General features: G+C 47.2%; 1 protein-coding gene across 10 annotated transcripts in view; it reads right to left on the reverse strand.

Moving 5' to 3' along the window:
- LOC144754418 (zinc finger protein 618-like) overlaps positions 1–25,832 on the reverse strand; it is a 1,175,017-nt gene that overhangs the window by 13,773 nt on the left and 1,135,412 nt on the right. For 8 of the 10 annotated variants that reach the window (XM_078642172.1, XM_078642166.1, XM_078642161.1 and 5 more), the window contains one exon: positions 19,379–19,480. The exons of the other annotated variants lie outside the window; for them this stretch is intronic. In XM_078642172.1, the coding sequence (XP_078498298.1) occupies positions 19,379–19,480 (102 nt within the window). The remainder of the gene's footprint in view (positions 1–19,378; positions 19,481–25,832) is intronic. 10 annotated transcript variants of the gene reach the window in all.

The following is a 25,832-nucleotide window of genomic DNA, read 5'->3' on the forward strand; positions in this document are numbered from 1 at the left end:
GCTAAATTTTCTGATGGTCATAATCAGTCAGCCAGGAAAATTGAGTTTTTCGTTAAGCGGCACAAGTGAATACTTTGAAGCACTTACTATACCATTTCTAACTGGTCTAGATAGAGGGGGGAAAGTAATAACTGGTCTAGATAGAGGGGGGAAAGTATTCTGATTTCAACAGGCCCAGTAGCAATGATTCAATATTATTCCTATGAGAGGGTGTGAAAAGGAGGAACTGTTTTTGTGGGTTCAGCATGAGGAACTACTCTGACATCCATGTAGGCAGTTTGTCAAGTTAAGCGCAAAGAGTGCAGATGTTCTCAAATGCATTCATTTCTAGGGAGAGGTGTGTCATGTACATACACGTGTATGGAGATACCCATATCCTTTAAGATCACATTCAGTGACCTCTTATACAGGGGGAATGAGGCAGAGGATACAATCAAGCCCTGGTGACATCATAACATGTCAGATCTTCCTGAGATATCTTCCCAATCTTCCACCACTTGGAGTTTGTTGGTAAAAAACTGTCAACCAACTCAGACCCTGACCAAGAGCAGCCATGCCGTTTTCTAGACTATCTAAGATGAACGAGTCTACAGGTAGTAGTAAACAGTTGTATAATTTGTTGAATATGTAGTGTATACCATTCTGCATACTCACTGTTGTTGTTTCTGTGATGAAACCATGACTACAGGCAGAATAGTAGTCTGCAAGTAGATGTTACACGACACCAATGATATAAATTGAATTGCAGTGCACTTGTAGATGGCTTCCCATTGTCAAGGTAAGTTACATATCAGTTACACGTTGGACAACAAGCCTATCTTGAGATTAGGGTTTTTGAATGTGGGTTAATTTGTCCAATCTTTAAACAGCCCAGAAAAAAATCCTTGGGTGAGAAATTAGTTTATCAGGTCGCATCAGATGAATCTAAAGATGTGAATATCTATTTTATATTTTCAAGCATACGATCAAGAGAAGTGGTTCTTAACCTTTTGACTTCTGTGGGCCCCCACTTAATCATTACTGGAACCCAGGGACCCCCACTGAATTATTATTGGAATCCAGGGAGCCCCCACTGAGTCATTACTAGAAGGGTGGCCCCACCCTAAGCATTTCGGATGATTTGAAATGTAAAACAATATACATAAAAATCCTGAATTAGCATTCAGCAAACAAATACACAAATGATAAATATTGTATTTACTTTATACATATGAGAAAAATCAAAATTTTAATTGTAATTGAAAGGATGGAGCTTTTCTAAATTCAATTGAGGCCGCTGACCATTTATATTATTTTCTGGTTGATGCACTTGTACTGTTCCCATGAATAAATCTGAGGATAGAAACTTAATTTTTAGCCTCCAATTTCAAATTCCTTCAGACTTACAGAATGTTTTAAAATATTCAGTTTTACATGTTGGTTCTTAAATTCTCTACACTGTATTAATGTGTTAAGATTATTTATGTTTCTAAGCAGGGCCGGGCCCGTCCAGGGAACGAGAATATGTTCTAATTTGTCAAGTAGAATGGGACAGAAGCACTTTTATGGTGTCCTGATTGACAAAGATGAGATTGAGTATTTAGCCTTTGTAGTATTTTGCTAGGAGTGCGGGTCAAAGTTGTGGAGTAATACCAGGCTATCTTGGGTGCCATAACATTTGCGCTTGACCATCGCCAAGGGCTGCCTGGGAGAGAGACCTCAACACACAACTAGAAGTGAGGGGTTGGGCGACCATTTGCAATCTCAAGCACACAGTCTCCTGTAACGCTAGGTTCAAACTGATACATTACAATGTTTTACACCATACTTACCTTACACCGGTGAAGTTGGGACGCATCTCCCAAAACAAGGATGGTCAATGTCCTAGGTGCGCTGCCGAAAGGGCAGACTTTATCCACCTGGCGTGGGAATGCCCTGTGGTGAGACACTTCTTGACATGGGTGGCTGACAGGGTACGCTCAGTCACAGGTCTTCCGCTAAGGGAGGAACCATTACAATGCCTACTGGCCCACACATGCAGGCCTAAAAAATGGAACCTGCCCTATAAATTACTGTAATTGATGCTAGTTTTGGCTAGACATAGGATGGCCATAACATGGATGAGGCAGAGAGGCCCAGAGGTAATGTGTGGCTCAGAGATATCAGGGAGTGGGCGTTAGATGAGGAAATGCACATGAAGCTCACACGCAAGGATGAAGGGCTACAGGAAGACCTAAAGGAATGGAGAGAACTATGCAGTGCAGGGCTATCAGCAGGAGAGGGAGGGCCCAAGCAAAGTACATCTGAGAGTGGTGGGAGCGACACGGGCAGGGAGGAGCACCAAAAGAGTGAGGGATTGGGTGACTAGCTGTTGCACGTGCAAGCCCCAAGGCGAAATGTTCTAAATTGAAGTCCTACATGATACTGCAATGTAAACCAGCACCTCTGTGGAATTCAAAAGACCTTGGGCCATATGTAGGTAATCACTATTTACCGATTCTTAAATACTGAATTTTACCGATTCGGTATTTGAAAATCAGTAAATAGTATGTAGGTAAAAATTCAGTAACTTTTACCGAATCGGTAATATTCGGTATTACAGGTTCGGTATTTACAGATTCGGTAATTCCCATTCATTCCTATGGGCCTGGAGGCCAGTAGGAATGAATGGGAAGCCATTCACTATTACCGATTCGGTAAATACCGAATCGGTAATAGGGGGAACATATTCAAGGGTGGCAGGGTGTCACATTGACCTTGGGCCATATGTGGGTAATCACTATTTACCGATTCTTAAATACTGAATTTTACCGATTCGGTATTTGAAAATCGGTAAATAGTATGTAGGTAAAAATTCGGTAACTTTTACCGAATCAGTAATATTCGGTATTATCGATTCGGTAAATACCGAATCGGTAATAGGGGGAACATATTCAAGGGTGGCAGGTTGTCACATTGACACCCTGTTGCACCCCTGAATCGTACATGTGTGCAAATGTGGCACACATACATGCCCTAAGGGCATGTATGTCTGCCACATGGCACATTTAAAAAAAGCACAAAATTGCTTTTTTAAAGGTTTTCGATATTTACCACCAACTTGTAGTTGGCGGTAAATAACGAATCCTTAAATGAAAAATGCACTCACTTGAGTGCTCCCTACATAGGATATCAGTTTTCGGTAATTTACTGATTCGGTATTTTAAGGATTCGGTAATTTACAGATTCCTTAAATTACCGAATCTGTAAATTACCGAATCCTTATAGCCTGCCACCTACATCTCAAATCCCTAAATACCGGTCGGTAACGGTGAAATTTCCCGAATTTAACCGTTACCGACCGGTATTACACCACCTACATAAGGCCCCTTGTGTGGCCCGAGCATTGCAATTCCATTTTCAAGGGGCTTACATATTGCTGTATGCTTTAATGTTGGTGTTCTAATGTCATGAAAAAATGAAAAATAAAGTTTAAAAAAAATATAGTGTTAAAAAAAAGGATGGTTTCTTACCTGTAATTCTAGTTCTCCTAAAGGGCAATCTCCATTGAAATTAATCAGGACTGATTAGACCAGCCCACATTCAGGCATCACAGAACACTTTTTTCAAAATCACATTTTCTGTAATATCTTTTCATTACTTTGCAAAGGCCAAGAAGTATATGTGACACAAAAGAATAATGTAGCAGCCTAAAAACAGGCTATTTTGCCAATTCCATTAACTTACTTTAAAAGACGGAAACCATACTAAGGGCCAGATGCATCAAGCATTTTTCTCCTTCGCAAACGGGCCTTTTCGCAGAATCGGTCCGTTTGCGGTTGCAAAAAATCAAATCCAATTTTTCGATTCGGTAACCTGTTACCAAATCGCAAAATGGGTTTGCGATTCATATTTGGAAGGGGTGTGTTTAGGGCGTCCCTTCCAAATAGCAAATCCTAACGGTATGCATGAATGTTTTGTGACCGTGAATGCGGTCGCAAAATATTCACATTTTACCTCCTACTTCAAGTAGATGGGACCCCTACCCCTTTGCGAATGTTTGTAAAAGCATTTTTAAGAGTAGGCAGTAGCCCAAAACCCTCTGCCTGTTCTTAAAAAATTCAAAGAACACTTTTCATTTTTCTTTTTGCAAAGCATCTCTTTTTTTTTTAAGGAAAACGGGCTGCTTTACAAAAAAATTGATTGCTTTATTTAAAAGCAATCACAGACATGGTGGTATGCTGATCTAAGCAGGCCAACACCCACTGTGATTTTTGCGATTCCTAGGGTGTCGCAAATTGCGCCCTACCTAATTAATATTCATGAGGTAGGTCATTTGCGACCCCTTAGGAATTGTAGAAAGTGTACTACACACTTTCAAACATGCCGTTTTGTGATTCCCTAATTGCGACTTGCACAGATTCGCAATTAGGGTATCGCAAAACACTTTTCTTTATACATCTGGCCCATAAAGCCTTAAAAAACATCATCAGAAGAAAATAAAGTGAGATCCTTCGCAAAACTTTTTTATTCCTTTTAAAAGGGAATGAAAGGGAGGACAGGGCAATATAGCTGTACAGGGTGCAGCTACGTAAGAATGACAATGAAATTTAAGCACCTAGACCTCCAGTGCCCCATAATGCTCTGAAGGTGGCAGTTGACTCTTTTTCATGCAGCAAATAACTGTTAAGTATAAATCAAATACTATTTCTCGTGCAGAATGGACGTTTGCTAATAATTTCAATGGAAATTCCTCTTAATAAGAACTAAGATTAAAGGTAAGAAGCCATTCCTTCTCCTTTAGGGGGCCTCCATTGAAAAATCATAAGCAATGAATAGAATGCTTAGCTCATTCCCTAAGCTGCAAAGGAAGAAATAATAGGAATAAAAATAAGCAAATAGATTTTCAACGCAGCTTGCCCTACTTGTGCACCTGCTCTAGAATGTAAAAAAGACAACAGTGTAAGTAAAAGAGCAGTGGCAGCTCACAGAGGGAGTGCTGCGGGGCGGGGGAGAGGCAGGGTGGGGGGGGTAGTGGACTCGGACAAACGAAGGGCAGGAGTAAAGTAAGTAAATAAATAAATACAACTATTTACCATGAGTGCAAGGTAAATGAATTGTATTTTCTCTTTTCACTTTGCTGTGCATGGCTGAGCACCTCACACATCCCTCTATCAATTATTAACAAACAGTATTTTTCACGAGCACTTTGTTGACCGATCTGCAGACAGAGTAGGCCATAAACATCTAATTTATGTTTAATAATGCCCGCTGAGCCAGGCCTCTCTACCTTTTAAGCCGTAAAGTTTTACAAAGACCATGACAAAACCAAACTAACATTGACAAAGCCAAAAGACTGAAAGCCCATGAACACCTGTTGGTTTTACAATTGCTTATTGGTTAACGGAGCCAAACCAAGTTTTTTTGGGCTGAGATTTGTTGATCACTTTTAAAGCCATAAAGGTAACTTCAAGAATTCAACTGAGGCCACTCATGTCTGCAGACATGGCATTCTAGTTAAGCTAATTTCTGAATAAACCTCTTGGTATATTTCTCCACTGGTGCTACTAGTAAACTGCAGTAAACCTTGCCCCCGCTCATGTTCAACAAGCATTGGCATAGCCAGTAGGTCTTGCCATTGGGACCTTATAAGAATTTAGCCATGCAACAGTTAATGTTGTTGCACCAAGGATATTGTGCTGGAAAACTAAACACTTATAAGGTCCCAAAGGCGAGACCTATTGGCTATGCCAATGCTTGTTAATGCTCTCTTCCGCTCCACAATTAGGCAATACAGAGACCTACTCAGCAGATATGATGGGCTTTTTAGATCAACCAAATATATTATATAGCCAGCCACATTCGGTAGTCTGTTGTTAAACACATGACTGACACCTAAAGGACATTTACACAATACAACTTTTGGATGACTGAGCATCTAAAGCACAAGTTACTACTTGTGTAACGATATATCTGTAAGAGACATTAGTTAGTGATAGATTCCTTACCTTAGAATATCCCCAGGCGTCAGACTGGATCCGGAATTTTTTTGCGTAGCAGTACCCTTGCGCGTCGGTAGGCGTCGTCTGCGGCTCCGCGTCCGTCGTCGGCGCCGTGATGACGTCGTCGGAGTACTTATACGCCGCCTCCGCGTGCTGACGTCAGTTCTTAGACACAGCTTTTCCGCGCCAGAAGCGCTGAGCCATGTTAAAAACCAACACTGGTGCCATTGAAACTAGGGCCCTGAATGGGGATAACCCTAGATATCGGTTCGCAGAACGGGGAGGATGGGTGGGTCGGTAAGGAATCTATCACTAACTAATGTCTCTTACAGATATATCGTTACACAAGTAGTAACTTGTGCATCTGAAAGAGACACGTTAGTGATAGATTCCTTACCTTAGAATAGATACCCCAGCAATACCAACCCCGGTGGTGGGTCTGCGAACCAATAATCACACCAGAAAGTCCTGGAGGACAGAACGGCCAAAGAAGCCATCCCTCCGGACTTGGCTGCCAGGCAGTAGTGTCTTGCAAACGTGTGCAGCGATGCCCACGTAGCTGCCTGACAGATGTCTTGTAAGGGCACTTCCCGGCCCAGGGCAGTTGTAGTCGCCGTGGCTAGGATGGAATGAGCCCGCAATCCGACAGGGGGCTCCTTCTTAGCCAAGGAGTAACATGCCTGGATACACAAGATGATCCACCGGGAGATGGTCCTCTTGTGCACCGCTTTCCCCTTCTTAGCGCCCACGTAACCAACAAAAAGTTGGTCATCCACCGGGAACTGGCGTGTGCGATCCAAATAGAATGAGAGCGCACGTTTTGGGTCCAGACGGTGGAGCCGCTCTTCCTCTTTAGAGGGATGCGGTGGCGGAAAGAAGGTTGGCAAGGTGATAGACTGCCCGATGTGGAAGGCTGTGACAACCTTGGGCAGGAAAGATGGCTTAGTACGCAACACAACTTTGTCCGGATGGACAGAAAGGAAGGGTGGAGTACAAGAAAGAGCCTGGAGCTCACTCACTCTCCTGGCAGAGGTGATGGCAACCAGGAAAGCAGTCTTCAGAGTAAGAAGGCGGAGAGGACAGTTGTGAAGTGGCTCAAAGGGAGCGCACATCAGAAACGTAAGAACAAGGTTTAAGTCCCACTGAGGCATCACAAACGGAACAGGAAGAAACGTGTGTGTGATGCCCTTCAGAAAGCGATTTACAATAGGGGACTTGAACAAAGAAGGTTGATCAGGCAGCCTCAGAAAGGCTGAAAGGGCAGAAAGGTAGCCCTTGATAGTGCCCAGGGCAGAGCCCTGCTGGGCAAGAGAAAGAAGGAAGAGAAGAACCTCAGAGAGAGGGGCAGCAAGAGGATCCACAGCCTTTGCTGTGCACCATGCCACAAATCTGTTCCACCTGCAGGCGTATACCGACTTTGTGGAGGGACGCCTGGCTGCCAGAATGACATTACAGACTTCAGGAGGCAAGTCAAATGGCCTCAACTGTCGCCGCTCAATCTCCAAGCATGGAGGTGGAGACTGGACAGGTCCGGGTGGAGGACCGTCCCCTGCTGCTGCGACAGAAGGTCCTCCCGAAGAGGCAGACGAACCGGGGGATCGACTGACATACTGAGTAGCTCTGGATACCAGTACCTTCGTGCCCAATCCGGAGCCACAAGAATGACTTGGGCCCGGTCGCGCTTGATTTTCTTCAGCACTCTGGGCAGAAGTGGTATAGGCGGAAAGGCGTACAATAGACCGCAACTCCACTTGCGACGAAAAGCGTCTCAGAGCGAGTGCCGCCTTGGAAATTCCAACGCGCAGAACTGATGACATTGCGCGTTCTCTTCGGTGGCGAATAGATTTAACCAAGGCTCTCCCCATTGCTGAAAGAGGCCTTGCGCCACGTCCGAGTTCAGACGCCATTCGTGATCCATCATGCACCGACGGCTGAGCTCGTCCGCCCTGGCGTTCAGAGAACCTGCAGGTGTTGAGCCACCAGGGTCACGCCCTGGTGTTCCAGCCATTGCCAGAGGCGCAGAGCTCAGGACTGGTTGCCCTGATGCTGGGCCCACTGAAACTTCAGGGCCCACTGCAGAGCCCGCATCCGCCACCTGGCGTGATGCAACAGTAGGATGCAGGAGGCCATCAGCCCCAGAAGCCGCAGCGTCAACCTGACCGAGACCCGGGATAACAGCTGAAAGATGGGAATCCGAGCCTGAATATCCCGGACCCGCTGTTCGGGTGGATAAACCCGAAACCGCGCCGAGTCGAGAACCGCTCCGATGAAGAGGAGCTTCTGAGAGGGTGTGGTATATAAATAAATAATACCGGATCTATTTTTGTCTAGGCATAGCAATAACAGATAGCTCAATAAATAAGAGTCAAGATTCGAGGTAGTAGGAGTTTGCAGGTTTATTACAGCATAAAGGACAGGAACAGGACAACCTGCACAGGAATAGGATGGCAGGGCCCGGCAGCTGCCGGGGCTGGATCTGGGATGAGCGCGCTAACATTTAATAACAATACACAAGTATATATAGTAAAACAGTTGCATTACAGTACATATGATAGGCGGAGCAGTGGGTGGAGCAAAGGGTGTGACGCGTAGTAGTCGCGAAAGATAAGGGTGAAAGTAGGTGTAACAGAGGCGTATACATAGACATGTGATGCAAACGTAACAGAATATGTCATGAATGGGGCGGAAACATGGAGGGGGCTACCTAAGGAGCCGGGACCTCTAACCTGGTGGTGCGCGCAAACTGGCAATGACGTGTTACTAGGAGAAGCTGGGGGCTACGAACTCTGTGCTAGGAGCAGAGACTGAAGTCTGGAGAGTCAGGGCGACATGTACCTAAACAGTATCTAGTATCTGATGTTTAGAGAACATGTTGATAGAATCCAAAAGTTATCGGGGTAAAGGCTAACAGACTCTAAGACTGGAGCATGCATTATTCTACATGTAGTGCGTGATGAAGAATATTAAATGACCATAAATACAGTATTTCTCTTACATGGAGACGTAAAGGCTAGACAATGACGGAAACTATTGATGCTATTCAGTAACTTAGGAATGCAGAGAAGGAGGGCTGGACTGATAACTAGAATCATAACATACTCTTGGCAGACTCAGAGGCAGAGCCAGGCTGAACCGGGCACTGTGAGGCAGGAAGTAAGTGAAGGGTCAGGAACACAGGTGGGGGCTGTATCGCTCCTCAGCGAGGCTCAGGAGACAGGAGCTGAATCTGGTGTCCGGGCCCTTTTGAGGCCTAGAAACGGGGACTTTACAATGGAATAACGTGCACACTGAGAAACGTGGCAACGTAACTTTACATAGGCCTGATATTCGTAGTATTCACGAGAACTGGAAACTGGCATACTAGAGATGGACACAACTGTAATTGCGTCTTTAATCGAACATGGGGAATACATATGCATATTAATCATGCACACATAACATATGATGGAGGACGCGTAGGGACACAGAACATGGCAAAATTTACTTTTCCACAAGGGGCACAGGTGTGACTTTGGCACATTGATGGAGAACCCCAGCTGGTGCAGGAGATCTGCCGTAGTCTGAAGGTGGCTGACGACTGTCTGGGGCGAGCCCGCCTTCAACAACCAGTCGTCGAGGTAGGGGAAGACTGAAACCCCTAACCTGCGCAGATGAGCTGCGACCACCGCCATCACCTTTGTGAACACCCGTGGGGCACTGGTAAGGCCGAAGGGGAGCACGGTATACTGAAAGTGCTCATGGCCAACCGTGAACCGCAGGTAGCGCCGGTGGGCCGGCAGGACGGGGATGTGGAAATAAGCGCCCTGCAAGTCCAACGCTACCATCCAGTCTCCTGGGTCCAGGGCAGCTAAGACCTGAGCCAGTGTCAGCATTTTGAACTTCTCCTTCCGGAGGAAGCCGTTGACGTTCCGTAGGTCCAAGATAGGGCATAGGCCCCCTTTGCCCTTCTTGGGTACCAGAAAGTAGTGGGAGTAGCAACCACATCCTACTTCTGGCCGAGGAACGTGCTCGATGGCCCCGTGCTCGATGGCCCCCTTGGCCAAGAGGGCAGAAACTTCCTCCTGCAGAAGTTGCAAATGATCCCCCGATACACGGTGGTTCTGCGGTGGCATGGCTGGAAGAGTCGCCTCGAAGGGGAGGGAGTAGCCCCTTCGGACGATCTGCAGCACCCACCTGTCCGACGTGACAGTGCGCCAGTGGAGGAGGTGATGGCGAACTCTGCCCCCCGCTGGCGTCACATGGGCCTGAAAGCACGGACTAGGAGGGTTTTGATGCTGCGGGGGAAGGTGTGGACTGACCTCGCCGTTGTCCCCGACCGCCGCCACGGCGGTTTCCACGGCCGCCACCGCGTTGGGTATTACCCTGCGGAGCGTGACTGGCAGCACGTGTGGGTACACCCCTTCCGTGGCCACGAAAGGAGTGAAAGGTAGCCGATTGCTGGCGCGGGGCCGAGAGGCCCAAGGACTTGGCCGTAGCCCTGGAGTTCTTAAAGCGCTCAAGCGCATGGTCTGCCTTGTCACCAAGAAGCCGACGGCCATCAAACGGGATGTCTATCAGTGTGTTTTGGACATCGGCCGAAAAGTTGGCGGACCTCAACCAGGCATGGCGTCTGACCGCCACCGTCGTTGCCATCGCTCTACCTAGTGAGTCGGTGGTATCCAGCCCACATCAGATAGAATATCTGGCTGCATCCCGGCCCTCCACAAGGGCTTGGCCGAGTTTGGCCCGTACCTCCAACGGACACTCTGGCAGCACTACCGCAACCGTATCTCACAGAGAGTGGGTGTAGCAGCCCAAGAGGCATGCGGTGTTGGAAGACCGCAGTCCCAGACTAAGGGAGGAGAAGATCTTTTTACCGTACTGCTCGTATCTCTTGGATTCTCAGTCCGGCGGAGCAGACGGGAATGCGGTCTGGGAATTGGAGGCCTGGATGACCAGGCTCTCGGGGGTGGGGTGGGGGGACAGGAAACATGGGTCGCCCGGGGCCGGGCGGTGGCGTCTGGCCACGTTCCTATCTACGGGCGAACCCGTAGCGGGCCTGGACCAAGTGCCCAAAAGAACGTCGGTCAAGGCCTCGTTAAACGGCAGCAGAGGCTCGGCTGAGCATGACTGCGGCTTAAGGACCTCAGTGAGGAGGTTAGTCCTCACGGCCGCGACGGGGAGCTCAAGGCCCAAGGCTTTGGCCGCCCTCATCAACACCACACTATAGGTTGCCCCCTCCTCCGTAGCCACGGTAGGAGGTGAGACAAAGCCAGCGTCAGGCGAAGTGTCTATACCACTGGCCTCCCCAAGTTCACCTGCCCAGTCCTCCTGAGACTGGCATTCACGTGCCAGAGAGTCCTCAGACCCCTCCCAATCCTCCTCATCACCCATCTCCTGGTACTCAGGGTTAGCAAAGGATGGGGCCGGTTCATGGAAAGTGAACTCTCCGAACGGCATCTGAAGCGGCGCCCAGCGGCGCCGGAACCGGGTCGAGGGAGGCATCGGGGACGGCGCCGCCCGAGGACGGCGCCGGGGGTGACACCTGAGGGGCCGGCGCCGGGGAGGTCGTTAAGTCCACCGGCGACGACCCGGATCCTGAACCGGATCCAGCGGGGCCCTGCGGCGCCGGGCCCTGCGGCACCGTCGGAGCCGAAGCACCCGACGGCGTCGGGCCGAAGCCCCCGACCCGCTAGGACCCCCAGACGGGTCCGCTGGGCCCGAAGGCGCCGCAGAGCCCGTCGGAGGAGAGAGGGACCTCATGGCCATGAGGAACCGCTCATCTCCTCCGGCGCCGCGTTAGGCCCAGGGACCGGAGGGTATGAAGCCGGACGCGGCGCCTGCGACTCCGACGGAGCCGCATGGGCAGTGTCACCTGAACCCCCGGCCGCATCGCGTGAGCGTCGGGGGGAGTCGGAAGAGCGATGACGTCTCTTCGACTTCTTGTGCTTACCTGACGACTTCGACCCTGAGGAGTGATATCGACTCCCGGAGCTCCGATGGCTCCTCTCCCGCGACCGGTCCCTCGACCTCCGTCCGGACCGGGACCTCTCTCGGAACAGGTCTTGTCGTCGTGGTCGACGCAGAGACAGTGGAGACACCGACGGTGAGGTTCGGTGACCGACATCAGCCGGTCGCAATTCTCACAGGGCTTAAAACCTGGCATCCCTACCGGCACCGTTCGAATTCGAAAAAGGTCAAAAAAGTTTTAGTCAAAAAGTGACTTAGGTACCACTTTTTCCGGATCTGCGCTGCTGGCGCGGAAAAAAGAAAAACTGACGTCAGCACGCGGAGGCGGCGTCTAAGTACTCCGACGACGTCATCTCGGCGCCTGATGACGGACGCGGAGCCGCAGACGACACCTACCGACGCGCAAGGTTACTGCTACGCAAAAAATCACATATAATGCCCAGGTTCTTAACCGTTTTATAAGAGGTGAAGTGAAGGTAAAACATCACAATACAATACATTGCAGAGGATTTATTAATGAGATTACATGGACCCAGTAAAAGCACCTTTATTTTGGTAGAATTTGACTTTAAGGCTTCAAGCTGCTTGCACATAAGTTTCTGACCTTCGGACAATTTGACAAAAACTACCACAGCCAATTCTGATGAATCAGCATATGTTAGTACTGAACATTTTGTGTTGTTATTGATGTTTACAGATAAATTCAGACCGAAAAATCAACAATTTCCTCATCTGTATTTATTTTTAAACTTTAAAAACTAAAGAAAACGGGCCTTCTTTCTAGGAGCTGATTGGCAAACAATATTTTTGTGTACCACTCGTGAAGTTACTTCCTCATAACAGTAACCTGAATTAATCGTGTGGTTTTGAAATTAACCAACATAGAATAGAAAGCATACACACGTGGGATACTAATTTGCTTATGTTGCGAACCATAATCTACTAATTAAGTGAAGTTGTCACGTTTATTTGGTGCGTATTTGTCATAGTCTAATCAAAATTTGAATGAATATGCTTTTTGTCTGTCTAATTGTGGCATAAATGATGGAGAATGGTGAGTAAACGATGCTTATGTGTTGCCGAATTTGCTAGGTAATAACTAATTGAGTTACCTTGGAATGGGGGGAGGTAAACAGAAGGGCTACATTTCGAGAATTAACGTTTAATTGTGTTTGTTTCTATAATAGTTCCCATTGTGGCCTATGCGGCCTACATTAAAATGAAAGCTGTCTGTGACTCCGAGTTTGCAATGATGTATGCATGCGTGACTGAACTCGAGAAGAGCGCGAGCAGCCTGTGCCTGTGCAGTATGAGTCAAGGACAGTGTGGCCTAGACACCCAACGTGGTGCCAACAAATTTGAATGTCAGCCTCGTGGGCTTGGGAAAATCTTCACAACTTACGACTTAAAGGACACAAGCGGAAGAGACTGCTAAGTTTCAATAGCGATTTAATTTTTTTAATCATAACAATGACTTTGCGGAAATACAAACAATAAGGTGATGAGGCTTTGCTCATCCACCCCTCGACTTGTCGAATCAGAAAAGTCAAAGACCCCCAAAGTTACAACTTTTAGATAGATAAGTTAGGGAAAAAGGGTATAAAAGAGGACGTTTGAAAGTAAGATATAGGCTTGCATTTCAATTTTATCTTTGCACCCCGACATGCTGCCGGACTGTTGAATCTCTCTATGGCGCAAGGACTTTAAAATGTTTCTGAACTTTAACTTTTTCAATAGGTGCGGAGTCCTTATGGGAGGTGAACACCAAGAGAGAATAGAGAGGTGGTCTTTGGGAACTACTCTGTCCTTATGCTGATGTCCATGTCTTGAAATCTTGGTAATATGAATTTCTGCTTATATTTCTGAACTGCTATGCTAATAAATATAAATGTTTGGATTTAACCTCTTTTCGTCTTTAGGTTATTGATGTTTAAATGACTATTAAAATAGAGTGAATAAAAGAAAGGTTATGCTATGAGATTTAATCTCTAAAATAAAGATTAAATAAATGGACAATTAAGCTGGTCTTTTTGTCTATTAGTTAACTTTTACTAACAGATCTATTGACAAATAATAATGGTGTGTTTAAATACTCATACTCAACAATCTTTATTTCGGCAATTGCCATAAAAGATAGACATAGAACTTAAAAAATAACCAAATTTAAACATCAGTATTACAGCGGTAGCGGGATAGCATACAAGAAACAGAAGAATATCCCAATAAATAAAAACATGAGGACTACAACACTCACTGGATCAGTACTGAGTAATAATTTTGGCAATATATTAAATAAACACTAGACAATTTATAAAAATTTTAAATTCTAGTTTAAAAAAGTCCAATGCAAAACGGTTGCTCAATCAGAAATACATGATCTGGTCAAGGATGGGGTGACCTGGAAATTAAAAGCCTTCTCTTATGCCATACTGCTTCAAGGAATTTAGCCATTGCAAAAACAGTTGCTTTTGAGAGATCGGTCTTAAGGATTCTAAAAGCCTCAGAACATTTAGTAAAGCCCAAATTCTTACATAGAGGGATTATCCAATACCTCCTGGCCGTACGATATGCGGGACAAAAGAAGACTAGATGCAGTTCGTCTTCAAGCCTGCAATTACAGCCTGGACAGTTTTTCATGGTATGGAGATTCCATTTGCTTGTAAATGCTCTAAGCGGAAGAGTGTCATACCGGTGTGTTTAAATGTTTTCTTGGAAATTAACCATGGTAATAGAGATAAACTGCAGATGTATATAATGTACAAATTTTAAGTATTAATTTAGACTCTCCGCTATAATCCAGCAGCTCTCCTTGCCTTCACCGAATCCTTAGAGCAGGATGAATGTGTGTATAAATGACTCGCAGTGTTATGGGCCCCACTGATGAGTAGTGTGTGAATAGTTCACTGGGGATAAGGTGATGGTTTGTAGAAAATTTCTGGAGCTGCGCGTCATCAGCAGGTAGTGTTATATAGGAACAATAGTTTCCTAAATAATCTTAAACCGATGCAGGTGTGCGCGTTTGTACTGCAATGCTAATATTTCATATGCTTCTAGGGTTACTTAGAGGGCAAAAAAAATCAGGTTTTCTAGATTTAAGATACTTTTATAGATTAAAGGTATAAGGAAATGTGACAGTTTCAATTTCAGGTTTTTGAAAATATATACATGGATAAATAGAGATAAAATAATCAAAAACAGTCGTGGAGAAATACGGAACTGGGAGCCCTAAGAAAAATGGAAACAAAGCTTAGGGTCACTGAACAAAGGGTGCCTTTGGTTTACACTCACCTCTACATTTTACCTGGTTATATTCTTTTAAGCACTATTGTAGGAGAGTAGGATCTGCAATCCTATGGTCACACCAGATTTTTGCTTTTTGCTTCACTGGTTTAGGACTTTCCCTGGCTGTGGGCCTGCTAATCAGACCCACAGCCTAGCTGTTCTCTCTCTAAATTGACATCCATGTACTTTAGGTGCATTTACCAATTGGTACTGGGCCACCTTATCAGTCCCTGTACAGTGTACCTTAGGTACCCAGGGCATAGGTGTCCCCAGGGCCTACCAGGGGCTGCAGCATGTATTATGCCACCCCTGGCTGGCCATCCAAAACTGACACAACTGGCTGCTAAGACAGCTGGGGCAAGGTGGTGTAATCACCCTTTGCTATAGATATAGTATGCCTATATCTAACCCTAAAATGGACACATATATTCCTATCAGTCACTCCTATGGCAGGCCTTATCAATCCTGAAGGCAGAGTGCTTGGAATTATGTGAGATGGTGCTCTGGCATGAGCTGAACCTGTCTGCAGCTTGCGGAACCAAGTCCTAATAGCTGTTCCATGATAACGCTATACCATATACTTTTAAGTGCATTATAATCCTCGCGGTCGAATGCTAACTTTGGTATAGCATTATCAAAACATGTCGAGTAAGGTGTCATACGAATTGGAATACTACCCCCTCGCCAATTCTGGCGACGGGGGTAGCATTCCACCCTTCTAGAGGGACACGACATGTATGTAACTGTGAACCCCGGTTAAAGTTAAACGAAGCCTAAGCATCACAAAATGGATGCTGCCACCACAGACACAAGTCTGACCTCCTGCTGCTGGGAGTCCTTCCAGCGAGGGAGGCCTGGACAACGGGTTTCCTGCCTTGGGAGGTGCTAGCACCACCCCAGACAGGATTTTGTGTATTGGGTAGGACAGGCCTGAAAGGAATGAGACATGCCTGGGGCACACAAGGTGTCCTGTGCATACACCGGTTAAAACCAGTTTGCTGGGGCATCCCTGCCCCAGCTCTGGCGCGAAACCGGACAAAGGATAGGGGTTGTAGCCCATGGGAGGGACCTAGTCACTAGTGCAGCCCCCTTAAGGAGAATAAAGGTAAGAGCTGGTCCCATTCCAAATTAGATTATCCTGAACAACTTTACAAGAAGAAACTCTGGACTTCGATGTTCTGCTCCACAGAAGACTGAAGAATCTCCCTTGTGGGCAAGGAGTGTCCACCCTGCAACTGCAGGCACCATCAAGCGTCCAGCGGCTTCACTTTGTCGTCTTCCCTCGAGGATCCAGACTTCAGAGCTCAACGAGACCCGGATTCCCAGCCCTCTCCGACCTCAACTCACATCTGCAGCACAGCTGAGATCCGTGGGTGCGACGAGACACGTGGGACCGGCCATCTTGAGAGAAGCTGCACTTCGCTTCCAGCACGACTCCAGAGGTAAACTCGACCAAGTGCTTTGGGGATTGAGAAGCCCCAGCCCCGAGCAGCTCCTGCACCAAAGATCAGCCCTCCAGCATCCACGAGATCTGTGTGGGGCCCTTCTGCCTCTTTGCTGCTCGACGCGTTGTCTGGTCACTTGCCGGCTGGCTAGTGGCCCTCCTAGACGACGAACCTTGAAATCTTCACTGCTGGTCTGGTTGCTCCAGACTGGCCCTTGCCTCCTTCCAAAAGAGGAGCACCCCGGACCCTCCTGGTCCACTCCAGACGCCGTTTCCACTCACCGCGTGGGTTGCCTTTGACAAGGCCCGTTGACTCCAATTCCGGATCCGACACCGCCGACAGCGAGAGCCTGCGTGTGACAGCTCGTGCCTCCATCCTGGTCGCCGAAGACACCTCCTGGTCCACGTGGCTGCAGAGACAAGCGTCCACTCTTCACCTGATCGCGACGACAGCACCTGGTTCCTTCCTGGTTCCACACCGGTCACTGGCTAGTGACTTTGAACACTGTCCCCTCTGCTTTCAGGTCCTCTTCTTCCTCGATCCACCCGTGGATCGCACCGGACATCTTCCTCCTGGTCGCCTGCAGCATCTTTTCTTCCAGGCTCCATAGACTTCAACGCAGAAACCCGACACGACTTCGCACCTATGCACCCGCAGCCCGTGGGTGAGGTAACAAGAGCATTTCGGCGCTCAAGGGAAGCTTTACTCTCCTAGTGTCCAGGTTCACAGTCGTTTTAGTCCTACCCAGTCAGGATTGTCCGTACTCACCTTTTTCTTGAACTGTACTGTCCATAGACGTTGTTACGCATCCCGCGTGTCAGTTCACACTCTGCACACGCAACCCGTGGGCCTCCTATCACTTACCTGAGGTTAGGATAGTGTAGTCCCCGCGAACCTCCAGCCTCTGGACAGCTCCATTCCTTCTATCGATTTCCTTATACCATTTACTTAGTATATGGTTTGTCGTGCCCCTAGGGCACCATTGTAATTTTGTGCAACTTATCGTATTTTTCCTAAGAGATTGTGATATGCTTAGCCCTCTGATCTCATAAAGAGTTCAGAGGTGTTTTTTATTAATAAATATATTGTTTATTTTCATAACAACCTGTGTGGTGTCCTTTCATCTGGTATTCAAGGGGTTATATGTGGTAAAACAGCTGGCTTCACATGCCAAACGAGTTTAGCCTAAGACTGCTTTGTCCATGCTACCATTAGGATAGCTGGTCTATAAGGGTGATTTACAACCAATCACCAAAAGGGTTGTTTGGACTGATACAAGGTGATCACTAGAACTAGTGAGCATCATATATCAAGCCAACTTCTCACAACTATTAGTAAATGTTGGACGATTTCAGTGGTGCTTTTCACAAAGAAACTTTCCTACAGACCCAAACAGGAGCTGCTGCTGGGCTATAAACCTACAACTGGTAATATCAAGGTATTGACAAGTGATCAGAATATTGACCTGTATAAAATTAGATCTAGATAGCAACGGTAATGCACCATATTTCACACGTAAATCCATAATTTTATGCCTTTCACATGCAGCAAAATATTTCAGTTCCGATTTGAAGGATTTGTCCCTGTAAATAAATGTGGATTATTGCTGTGGACTCATAATACATCTTTCGGTGGCAGCTCATGTTTCTGCACAAATCAAGTTTTATGACTCAACTCCTAATGCGGGTATATTGTATGTGGGGTTGCAAAGTTTCTTGCCAGTGCTTGGTTTATACGCACAAGGTTGTTAAATGAGAACCAAAAATAGGTCATGCACTAAATTTTACACTTATAGATATAGTACTGTGATCGCACTTTACCCTCTTGTAACTACTTTTTTTTAAACTGTATATAGCTTTTTATTGTTTTTATGCAAAGAATTAGTCTGAATATTTTTATAAGTAATATTTTATGTCTGGAAATGTTTAAATGTTTGTACTTTTATGATATGAATATATCAAATAAAGTATTACTACTACTACTAATGCGGGCATAGAAACTACTACTATGGATGGATCAACACAGGGAACACCACAATTCTCTCTGAAGGATGATAAACATCAATGACCTCTTGCCACAGCAAGGCTCAGCTGCCGATTCGCTTAGATTATTTTGAATTCGTTTTTGCAGTGTGGAGCAAAGGTGATCCTCTTTACCCCCTTATTGTCTTTTTGTTTAGTAGAAAGGAGGGTAATAACCTACCCCCATTTGTCTCAAAACAATTAACAACAAAAAAGAACTAATGAACATAGGATATAATCAACCGATTAGGTCATAGCCCTAAAGATCATTATGGATTGCAAATAATAGAACATACTCCCATTCTCAGTGGGGAAAAAAGAAAGAATATTTGCGAATTAGCAATGATGAGGTAAGAGCTACAGTGAGAGGCTATATTCTGGAGAGTTCCAGAGGAAATCATTTCTGATGATAAAAAGGCCTGAAGGGGGGTAAAAACAGGCAGGAAGGGCCAAGAAGGATAATGAAGATCACGGGTTATGAAGTGAATGCATCTTAGTGGTGCTCATTACATCCTCTGCACAACACAACGGATGATCTAGCCCCAGCAGATGGTTTTAAAGTTTACAACTGAAGATGCCCGTTGGTATTTTGCAAAATGACTAGGACATCAACTGGCAACTGACATGCATGGTGATCGTAAGATTGATAGAAAAGTTGCATATTGCTGTGTTGTGGGTTTGTGTACGTACAAGTAAGAGAAATTATCTAAAATGTACATACTGTTATTGGTATTGTTTCTCTGTAGAGATGGTTTCCAGTTTTCTTCCACAACTGTTGGAGAGGACTGAGATTGATTAGAGGCAACGTTGTTCTCGTTGTCAGCTACATAAAGAAAGAACATCAGTTCATTACTAACAGTACTATAGAATGAGGCAAATGTAAAAATTCACATCTGCGTTAGAAAAGTGAGTGATTATCCACTAGTTTTACACAAAGGCAAAACAATCAGCAAATGAGTACATTTCACCTGGACATTCTTTGACTTCTGTATAACAAGCATTTAAAATGCAATAGGTCTCGCATTTACGAGACTTTAGCTATTGGCACTGTAAATGTCAATAGCTTAAATTCTCGCAAATGCAAGACCTATTCAATTGCAAATATTGTTTGTTTCCAAGCGCCCCATGCAACGCTTGCACTTAATATAGGCTACTCCCCCTTCTTTGACGAGCCGCGTCTAAAGAAAGGGGCACAGCCTCTATTAAGTGCAAGCACGGCATGGGGCGCTACGAAACAACCCCCAAAAAGTATTTGTAAAGCAGTAGGTCTCACATTTACGAGAATTTAATCTATTGTCATTTACAATGCCAATAACTCAAACTCTCCTCAATGCGAAAACTATGGCATTGCAAAGAAGCACCCGCCATTGTCCCGGCTGCTTGGAAAGTGACAGCGTGCTGAATGTTGTGCCAGCAGTAAGACAAAACTCACTATAGAAATAGTGCTTACAGACTAAATAACACAGACGCTGTAAGAACAGAAGTAAAAGGCCAGTCCTCATGGGAGGTTACAAATGAAGACAAGGTGGTACTAAGGAGGGACTAACAAGCCGATTACCGAATCAGAAGCCAGCATTTATAGAGGACTAAGACACAAGCCAATGAAAAATATGGGTGGAGCTTCAAGTGCATACTCTAATACAGCATGCCTCATAGAGCAGCGCATGCGTTGGCCAGGCTCAACCTAGAAAGCAAGAAGACAATTCTTACCCTCTCCTTTCTGGAAGCCTATATGATGTTGTTTGACCACACTAACACTTCTAAAGTTCTATGAGTAACGGTATAACGTTTTTAAAAGTTGCACCCCCTCAGAGATTAAAGCATGTGGTGAAAAGATGCAATTGACAAATGGTACTCGATGTAGCAACTTCTAAAGTAATTCTCCAACTCATCCAACAAAAATGTGGAAATAGGGCCACCATAGTCCAGGAAATGGAAAATGTGATAGAGATATGTAAGCAAGGCTGTGAGGTATTCACATTCACAATACATGTAGTGCCCCTCAAAGTAATTAATCCTTACATGCCACTGCCTGAGTTATTTTCGACTCACTTACAAGTAGTGTAATTGTGGACAGGATAAGCACCCTGGGTTAAGATGGAAGCGAACTTTTGGAGTGCATACATTACTACACGAGAGATAAGCATATTCTTGTAAATGTGTAGTTGCTGTTACTACTACTTATAAGTGAAAAGGCTACAAATCTGGAAAGAAAACAGAAAGAAGGAGCTGAATAACCAGAGCTGAACATGGCACATACAAATGAAGAATATTGCTTGTCTGAAATGAGCAAAAGTTCAAGATTTTATTTCCATAACAAAGTGCTTGCAGAAAGCCCTCCGGACAGTTGACGTGTCTGACCAAAAAATGAATGCCTCAAAATGAGTGGCAGTATTAGTACAGATTAAGTGGGCAGTGCTGTCCGGCAGAAGGTTGCTATGTTGGATGGCGAAGCAGTTTACTAAACAGTTTAATCGGTGAGCAATGAAAGCGATGGAAGGAAGATGGCAGCGCATATTTCCTTTGTAGACGTAGGGGGCGGCAAGTAGGAAACTTTTGCGATGAATGCAGAATTTCAAATATTCAAATTATAATGCTTTTTCTGTCGCACGAAGATTAAGGCCTACAGAAGAAGCTAAGAACGTAAAAATGGGAAAACACTTGTTTGGTACTGAAGGGGACGGGCGTATGGAAACCAATAAAAGATGGTTGTGTTAGAATTGCTTTTAACTAACACAGTCAGCCAGTATAAAAACAACAAACAATTTTGACTACTACGTAATGCATGCACAGACATACAACATCCATTCCAACATTAACACAAATAACACCTTCAACTTTACATTCAGGGCAACATATTTAGCCACTCGTGCACACACAGGCCAACATCCCACCTAACACCCATGTACAGACCAGAAGACCAATAGACCTACAGTCTTTCGTACACATGGACCACCTGATATAGAGCCACGCAAAGACAGACTGAGGAGCAAATTTCATCTTTGGTTTTATGATTTATCAGTGGCATCTACAGGAATACGTTAATCTAAGAGCATTTCAAAGTACTAGACAAGAAGGGAAGAGGAAGGAGCTTCGTGAACTGATTTTCCTCAAAACTGAGCATTAGTGGGGGGGCGTGGCCTGCAGCCAAAGAAGATGGCCGCACACTAGACGAGCTGATGTAGCAGAGCCACAAACTACACCTACCATCCGGCATCATCCGTCCAGTTGAATGGTATCTACTATCTGCTGACACTGCAAAGAGGCAGTAGACAGCTTTCCAGACCCGTAGCTGCTCCGCTTTGCAGTTCTTTCGGGCGGCTGCTCTAAAGCCTGGGCCGCGAGTCTAATTGTAAAAAAAATGGCGTCCGTCACTGCCTAGCCCCGTCGCTGACACCTGGCACCTGCGGAGAGTCTGGCAGAGCTGCTGCAGGGCGGCTGCTACGTGGCACTGCGGGACCCTGGAGGATTGGAACTGGGGCAGAGTGTATCCTGTTGGGCGGCGGTTCCCCGTCCTGGGCGCGGTGAGCCCACGGCTATTGGTGCATGCTGCAAGGCCGGCCGTGTCCCCAGAGGCTTGTGACATCGTGGAGCCGATATCGAGGGCGCCGCGACCGGGCTTGCTTGGAGTTCGGAGTGGTGGCGGTCAGCGGTGACCGGGGGCGCTGTTGGTAAATTGTGGCACGGCAGGAACAGAAGGTCAGTGCGGCTGGAAGGAGAGGCCCGGGCGGGCAGAGCCTGGTGGGCCTGGGTGCTCGCGGGCCTGGAGCGGACCAGGAGCGGCAGCGGAACCCAGGCTACAGGGAAGTGTGTGGAGGCTCTGCGCAAAGAGGGGCATTAACAGCGCGGCAGATTCGAGTGCCTGGAAGAGGTAAGGAGGCTGTACTGGTGTGGGGCCCTTGGCGGTGGGTGATCGGCCGCGGCAAGATGGCGGCTAGAGCATTCACGTGCACTGGAGCCCAGTGCCAGTAATGATTGGGATTTAAGGGTTTTCCCCCACTGGCGGAGCAACACAGATACCAGCCCACCCAATCTGAAGCGCGGCAGTGCCTGTGGTCCAGTTGTCTGGCAGAGTGGACTTTTTAATTTGGGGCAGTATTCTTCCCGGCATCCTAGGGCCTGGCCCGTCTCTGGACCCACATGGGTTGCGCCTGCTACAGGTCGTACTTCGTAGTAGGACAGACAGTGAGTGAGCCTGGGACATCGTAAGTGGCGAGGTGGCACCGCACCCAGTGGGACATACACTAAATCGCAGGGTGCGAAGGCCATCGAAGGGGGAATCTTGAGATAGTCCGGGGGGGCATGCAACAGCGGACTGCACCTACTGCTGGGGTTATTACGGGGCTATGGGCCGCAACAGGGCGCAGACACAGGGCAGACTAACTACATAGATAAGTACACCGTCAACATGGGACGTAAGGATGATCAACCAGGAGGGAGCCAGAGAAGCGAGACGACAGCCAGTGGGCCCAACCAGTCACTTAAGGACATCATGTTAGCCATCATGGAAATGCCCGGCGCGATAAAAGAGATGCGAGGTACCATGGAGCCCAAGCTCGACTCCGTGACTGAAGAAGTCAACCTACTCTGCGCTGACTTGGGAAAGATGTCAGATAAGGTCGTGGAGGCTGAGAGCGGCATTGGCCGTTTGCAATCTAAGACGAAGAGGCTGGAGGAACAAGTGGCAGCACTTACTAAAAACCAGGCAGATATGGCTGCCTGCCTGGAGGATCAGGAGGGCCGGGCGTGCTGAAATAATGCCCGAATCCTGGGCGTTTCGGAGGGCATGGAGGGCCCGTCAACGGACTGGTTCGTGGAGGATCTAATACTTAACCACCTCAAGCCAAAGCGCCTATCTAATTTTTTCTCTGTGGAGAGAGCTCATTGAGTGTTGGGGGGGAGGCCCAAGCAAGGTGCCCCGCCACGCGCCATTATAGCCCGCATCCTGAACTACAGGGATCGGGATGCCATCATGCAGGCATCAAGGGTGTCTGGGGATCTACACCTGGACAACGCCACGATTCGCTTTTACCTGATTTTACGCTAAAAGTGCAGTGCCGGCGGAGATCATTTGAAGGTGTCAAAAGAGCCCTCAGGGATCAAGGAATAAAGTACATTATATTATACCCGGCACGCCTAAAGATCCTAGGCGGCGACAAGGTGTTCTTCTTTGACTCACCGTCCGAGGCGAGCGACTGAATGGAGGGGTGGCAGACCGTGGGCCGCCAGAACGGCTCGCGACGCTCGACCCTGGGCCGTGATGGTCAGGGGACCCAAGCAGTACAAATGGGGGTAGTGATGGACGGAGCATCTGAACCAATCAAACACTCACACCCAGTCAAAAGATCTGGGTTTAATCCATCACCGTTCTATAGCCCACTCTGCCACCCCAGTTCAGACACGGCCATATGCAATTCAGTCTGACCCTGTGCCTCATGGGAACAGTCCAGCCCGAACTGCCAAGCCATGCCTTCCCTGGACCGGAAACAAGCTTGCTAGGACCGGTTTCTGGCATTTCAGCCGTCTTCAGCCAGGCTTGCTTGAATGTAATGTAATTTGTAATTTATACTTGTAAAGCGCACTAATACCCATGGGTGTCCTGGCGCTGTAACGCATACCGCTGTGGAACCCTTCCTGGTTTTTCCCTGTGAAATGTCCACTCCTGGGCACCCCCAAGGTGAAGCCAGGCATCCCAGCGCTGTTGGGGCCGTTGTAAAGATTAAGCAAGCTATTGCCCAGAGTTGCAGAGTGGGACCCATGATTAGAATAGGCCCCGAGGCGAGAATTATCAGGTCCGGGAAAATTGAGCCCAAGACCCGCCGAGGTGGGAATTGAACCCTGGTCCCGGGCCAGACCTCAGCATCAGGGTCTGCCGCTCTAACCATTGAGCCACACTTCTCCACAACCCAGTTCAGACACGGCCATATGCAAATCAGTCTGACCCTGTGCCTCATGGGAACAGTCCAGCCCGATGGCGAACAAAGCGGTACAAAAAGGGAGTGGTGATGGACGGAGCATCTGAACCAATCAAACACTCACACCCAGTCAAAAGATCTGGGTTTAATCCATCACCGTTCTTTAGCCCACTCTGCCATCCCAGTTCAGGCACGGCCATATGCAAATCAGTCTGAAGCTGTGCCTCATGGGAACAGTCCTGCCCGAACTGCCAAGCCATGCCTTCCCTGGACCGGAAACAAGCTTCCTTGGACCGGTTTCTGGCATTTCAGCCGTCTTCAGACAGGCTTGCTTGAATCCAGTGGCAAAGTGAGCAAGGGACTCACGTCTGAGCATACCCTGCCATCTTATGGCGAACAAAGCGGTACAAAAGACATAGCTTGGCAGTTCGGGCTGGACTGTTCCCATGAGGCACAGGGTCACGACTGATTTGCATATGGCCATGTCTGAACTGGGGTGGCTTGGTGAGCAAAATAACGGTGGATTAACTGGGGGTGAATGTTTTGCCATTGTGCAACACTCCGTCCATCATCTTGTGTATTTTGCTGTTCACCCTATGTGGGAAAGGTGTGCCCAGACGTGGGTCCCGTGCTCACTAAGCCACTGGTGTGAAGCTATCCTGGCTGAAGACGGCTGATAGCCAGAAACCGGTCCTAGGATGCTTGATTCTGGTCCAGGGAAGACATGGCTTGGCAGTTCGGGCTGGACTGTTCCCATGAGGAACAGGGTTAAGACTGATTTGCATATGGCCATGTCTGAACTGGGGTGGCTTGGTGAGCAAAATAACGGTGGATTAAACCCAGATCTGTGACTGGGGGTGAATGTTTTGCCATTGTGCAACATTCCATCCATCATCTCCTGTATTTTGCTTTTCACCCTATGTGGGAAGGGTGTGCCCAGACGTGGGTCCCGTGCTCACTAAGCCACTGGAGTCAAGCTATCCTGGCTGAAGACGGCTGATAGCCAGAAACCGGTCCTAGGATGCTTGATTCTGGTCCAGGGAAGACATGGCTTGGCAGTTCGGGCTGGACTGTTCCCATGAGGCACAGGGTCAAGACTGATTTGCATATGGCCATGTCTGAACTGGGGTGGCTTGGTGAGCAAAATAACGGTGGATTAAACCCAGATCTGTGACTGGGGGTGAATGTTTTGCCATTGTGCAACATTCCGTCCATCATCTTGTGTATTTTGCTGGTCAGGGGACCCAAAGCAGTAACAGT

The sequence above is a fragment of the Lissotriton helveticus genome, chromosome 5_1, assembly GCF_964261635.1.
Source record: "Lissotriton helveticus chromosome 5_1, aLisHel1.1, whole genome shotgun sequence".
NCBI lineage: Eukaryota > Metazoa > Chordata > Amphibia > Caudata > Salamandridae > Lissotriton > Lissotriton helveticus.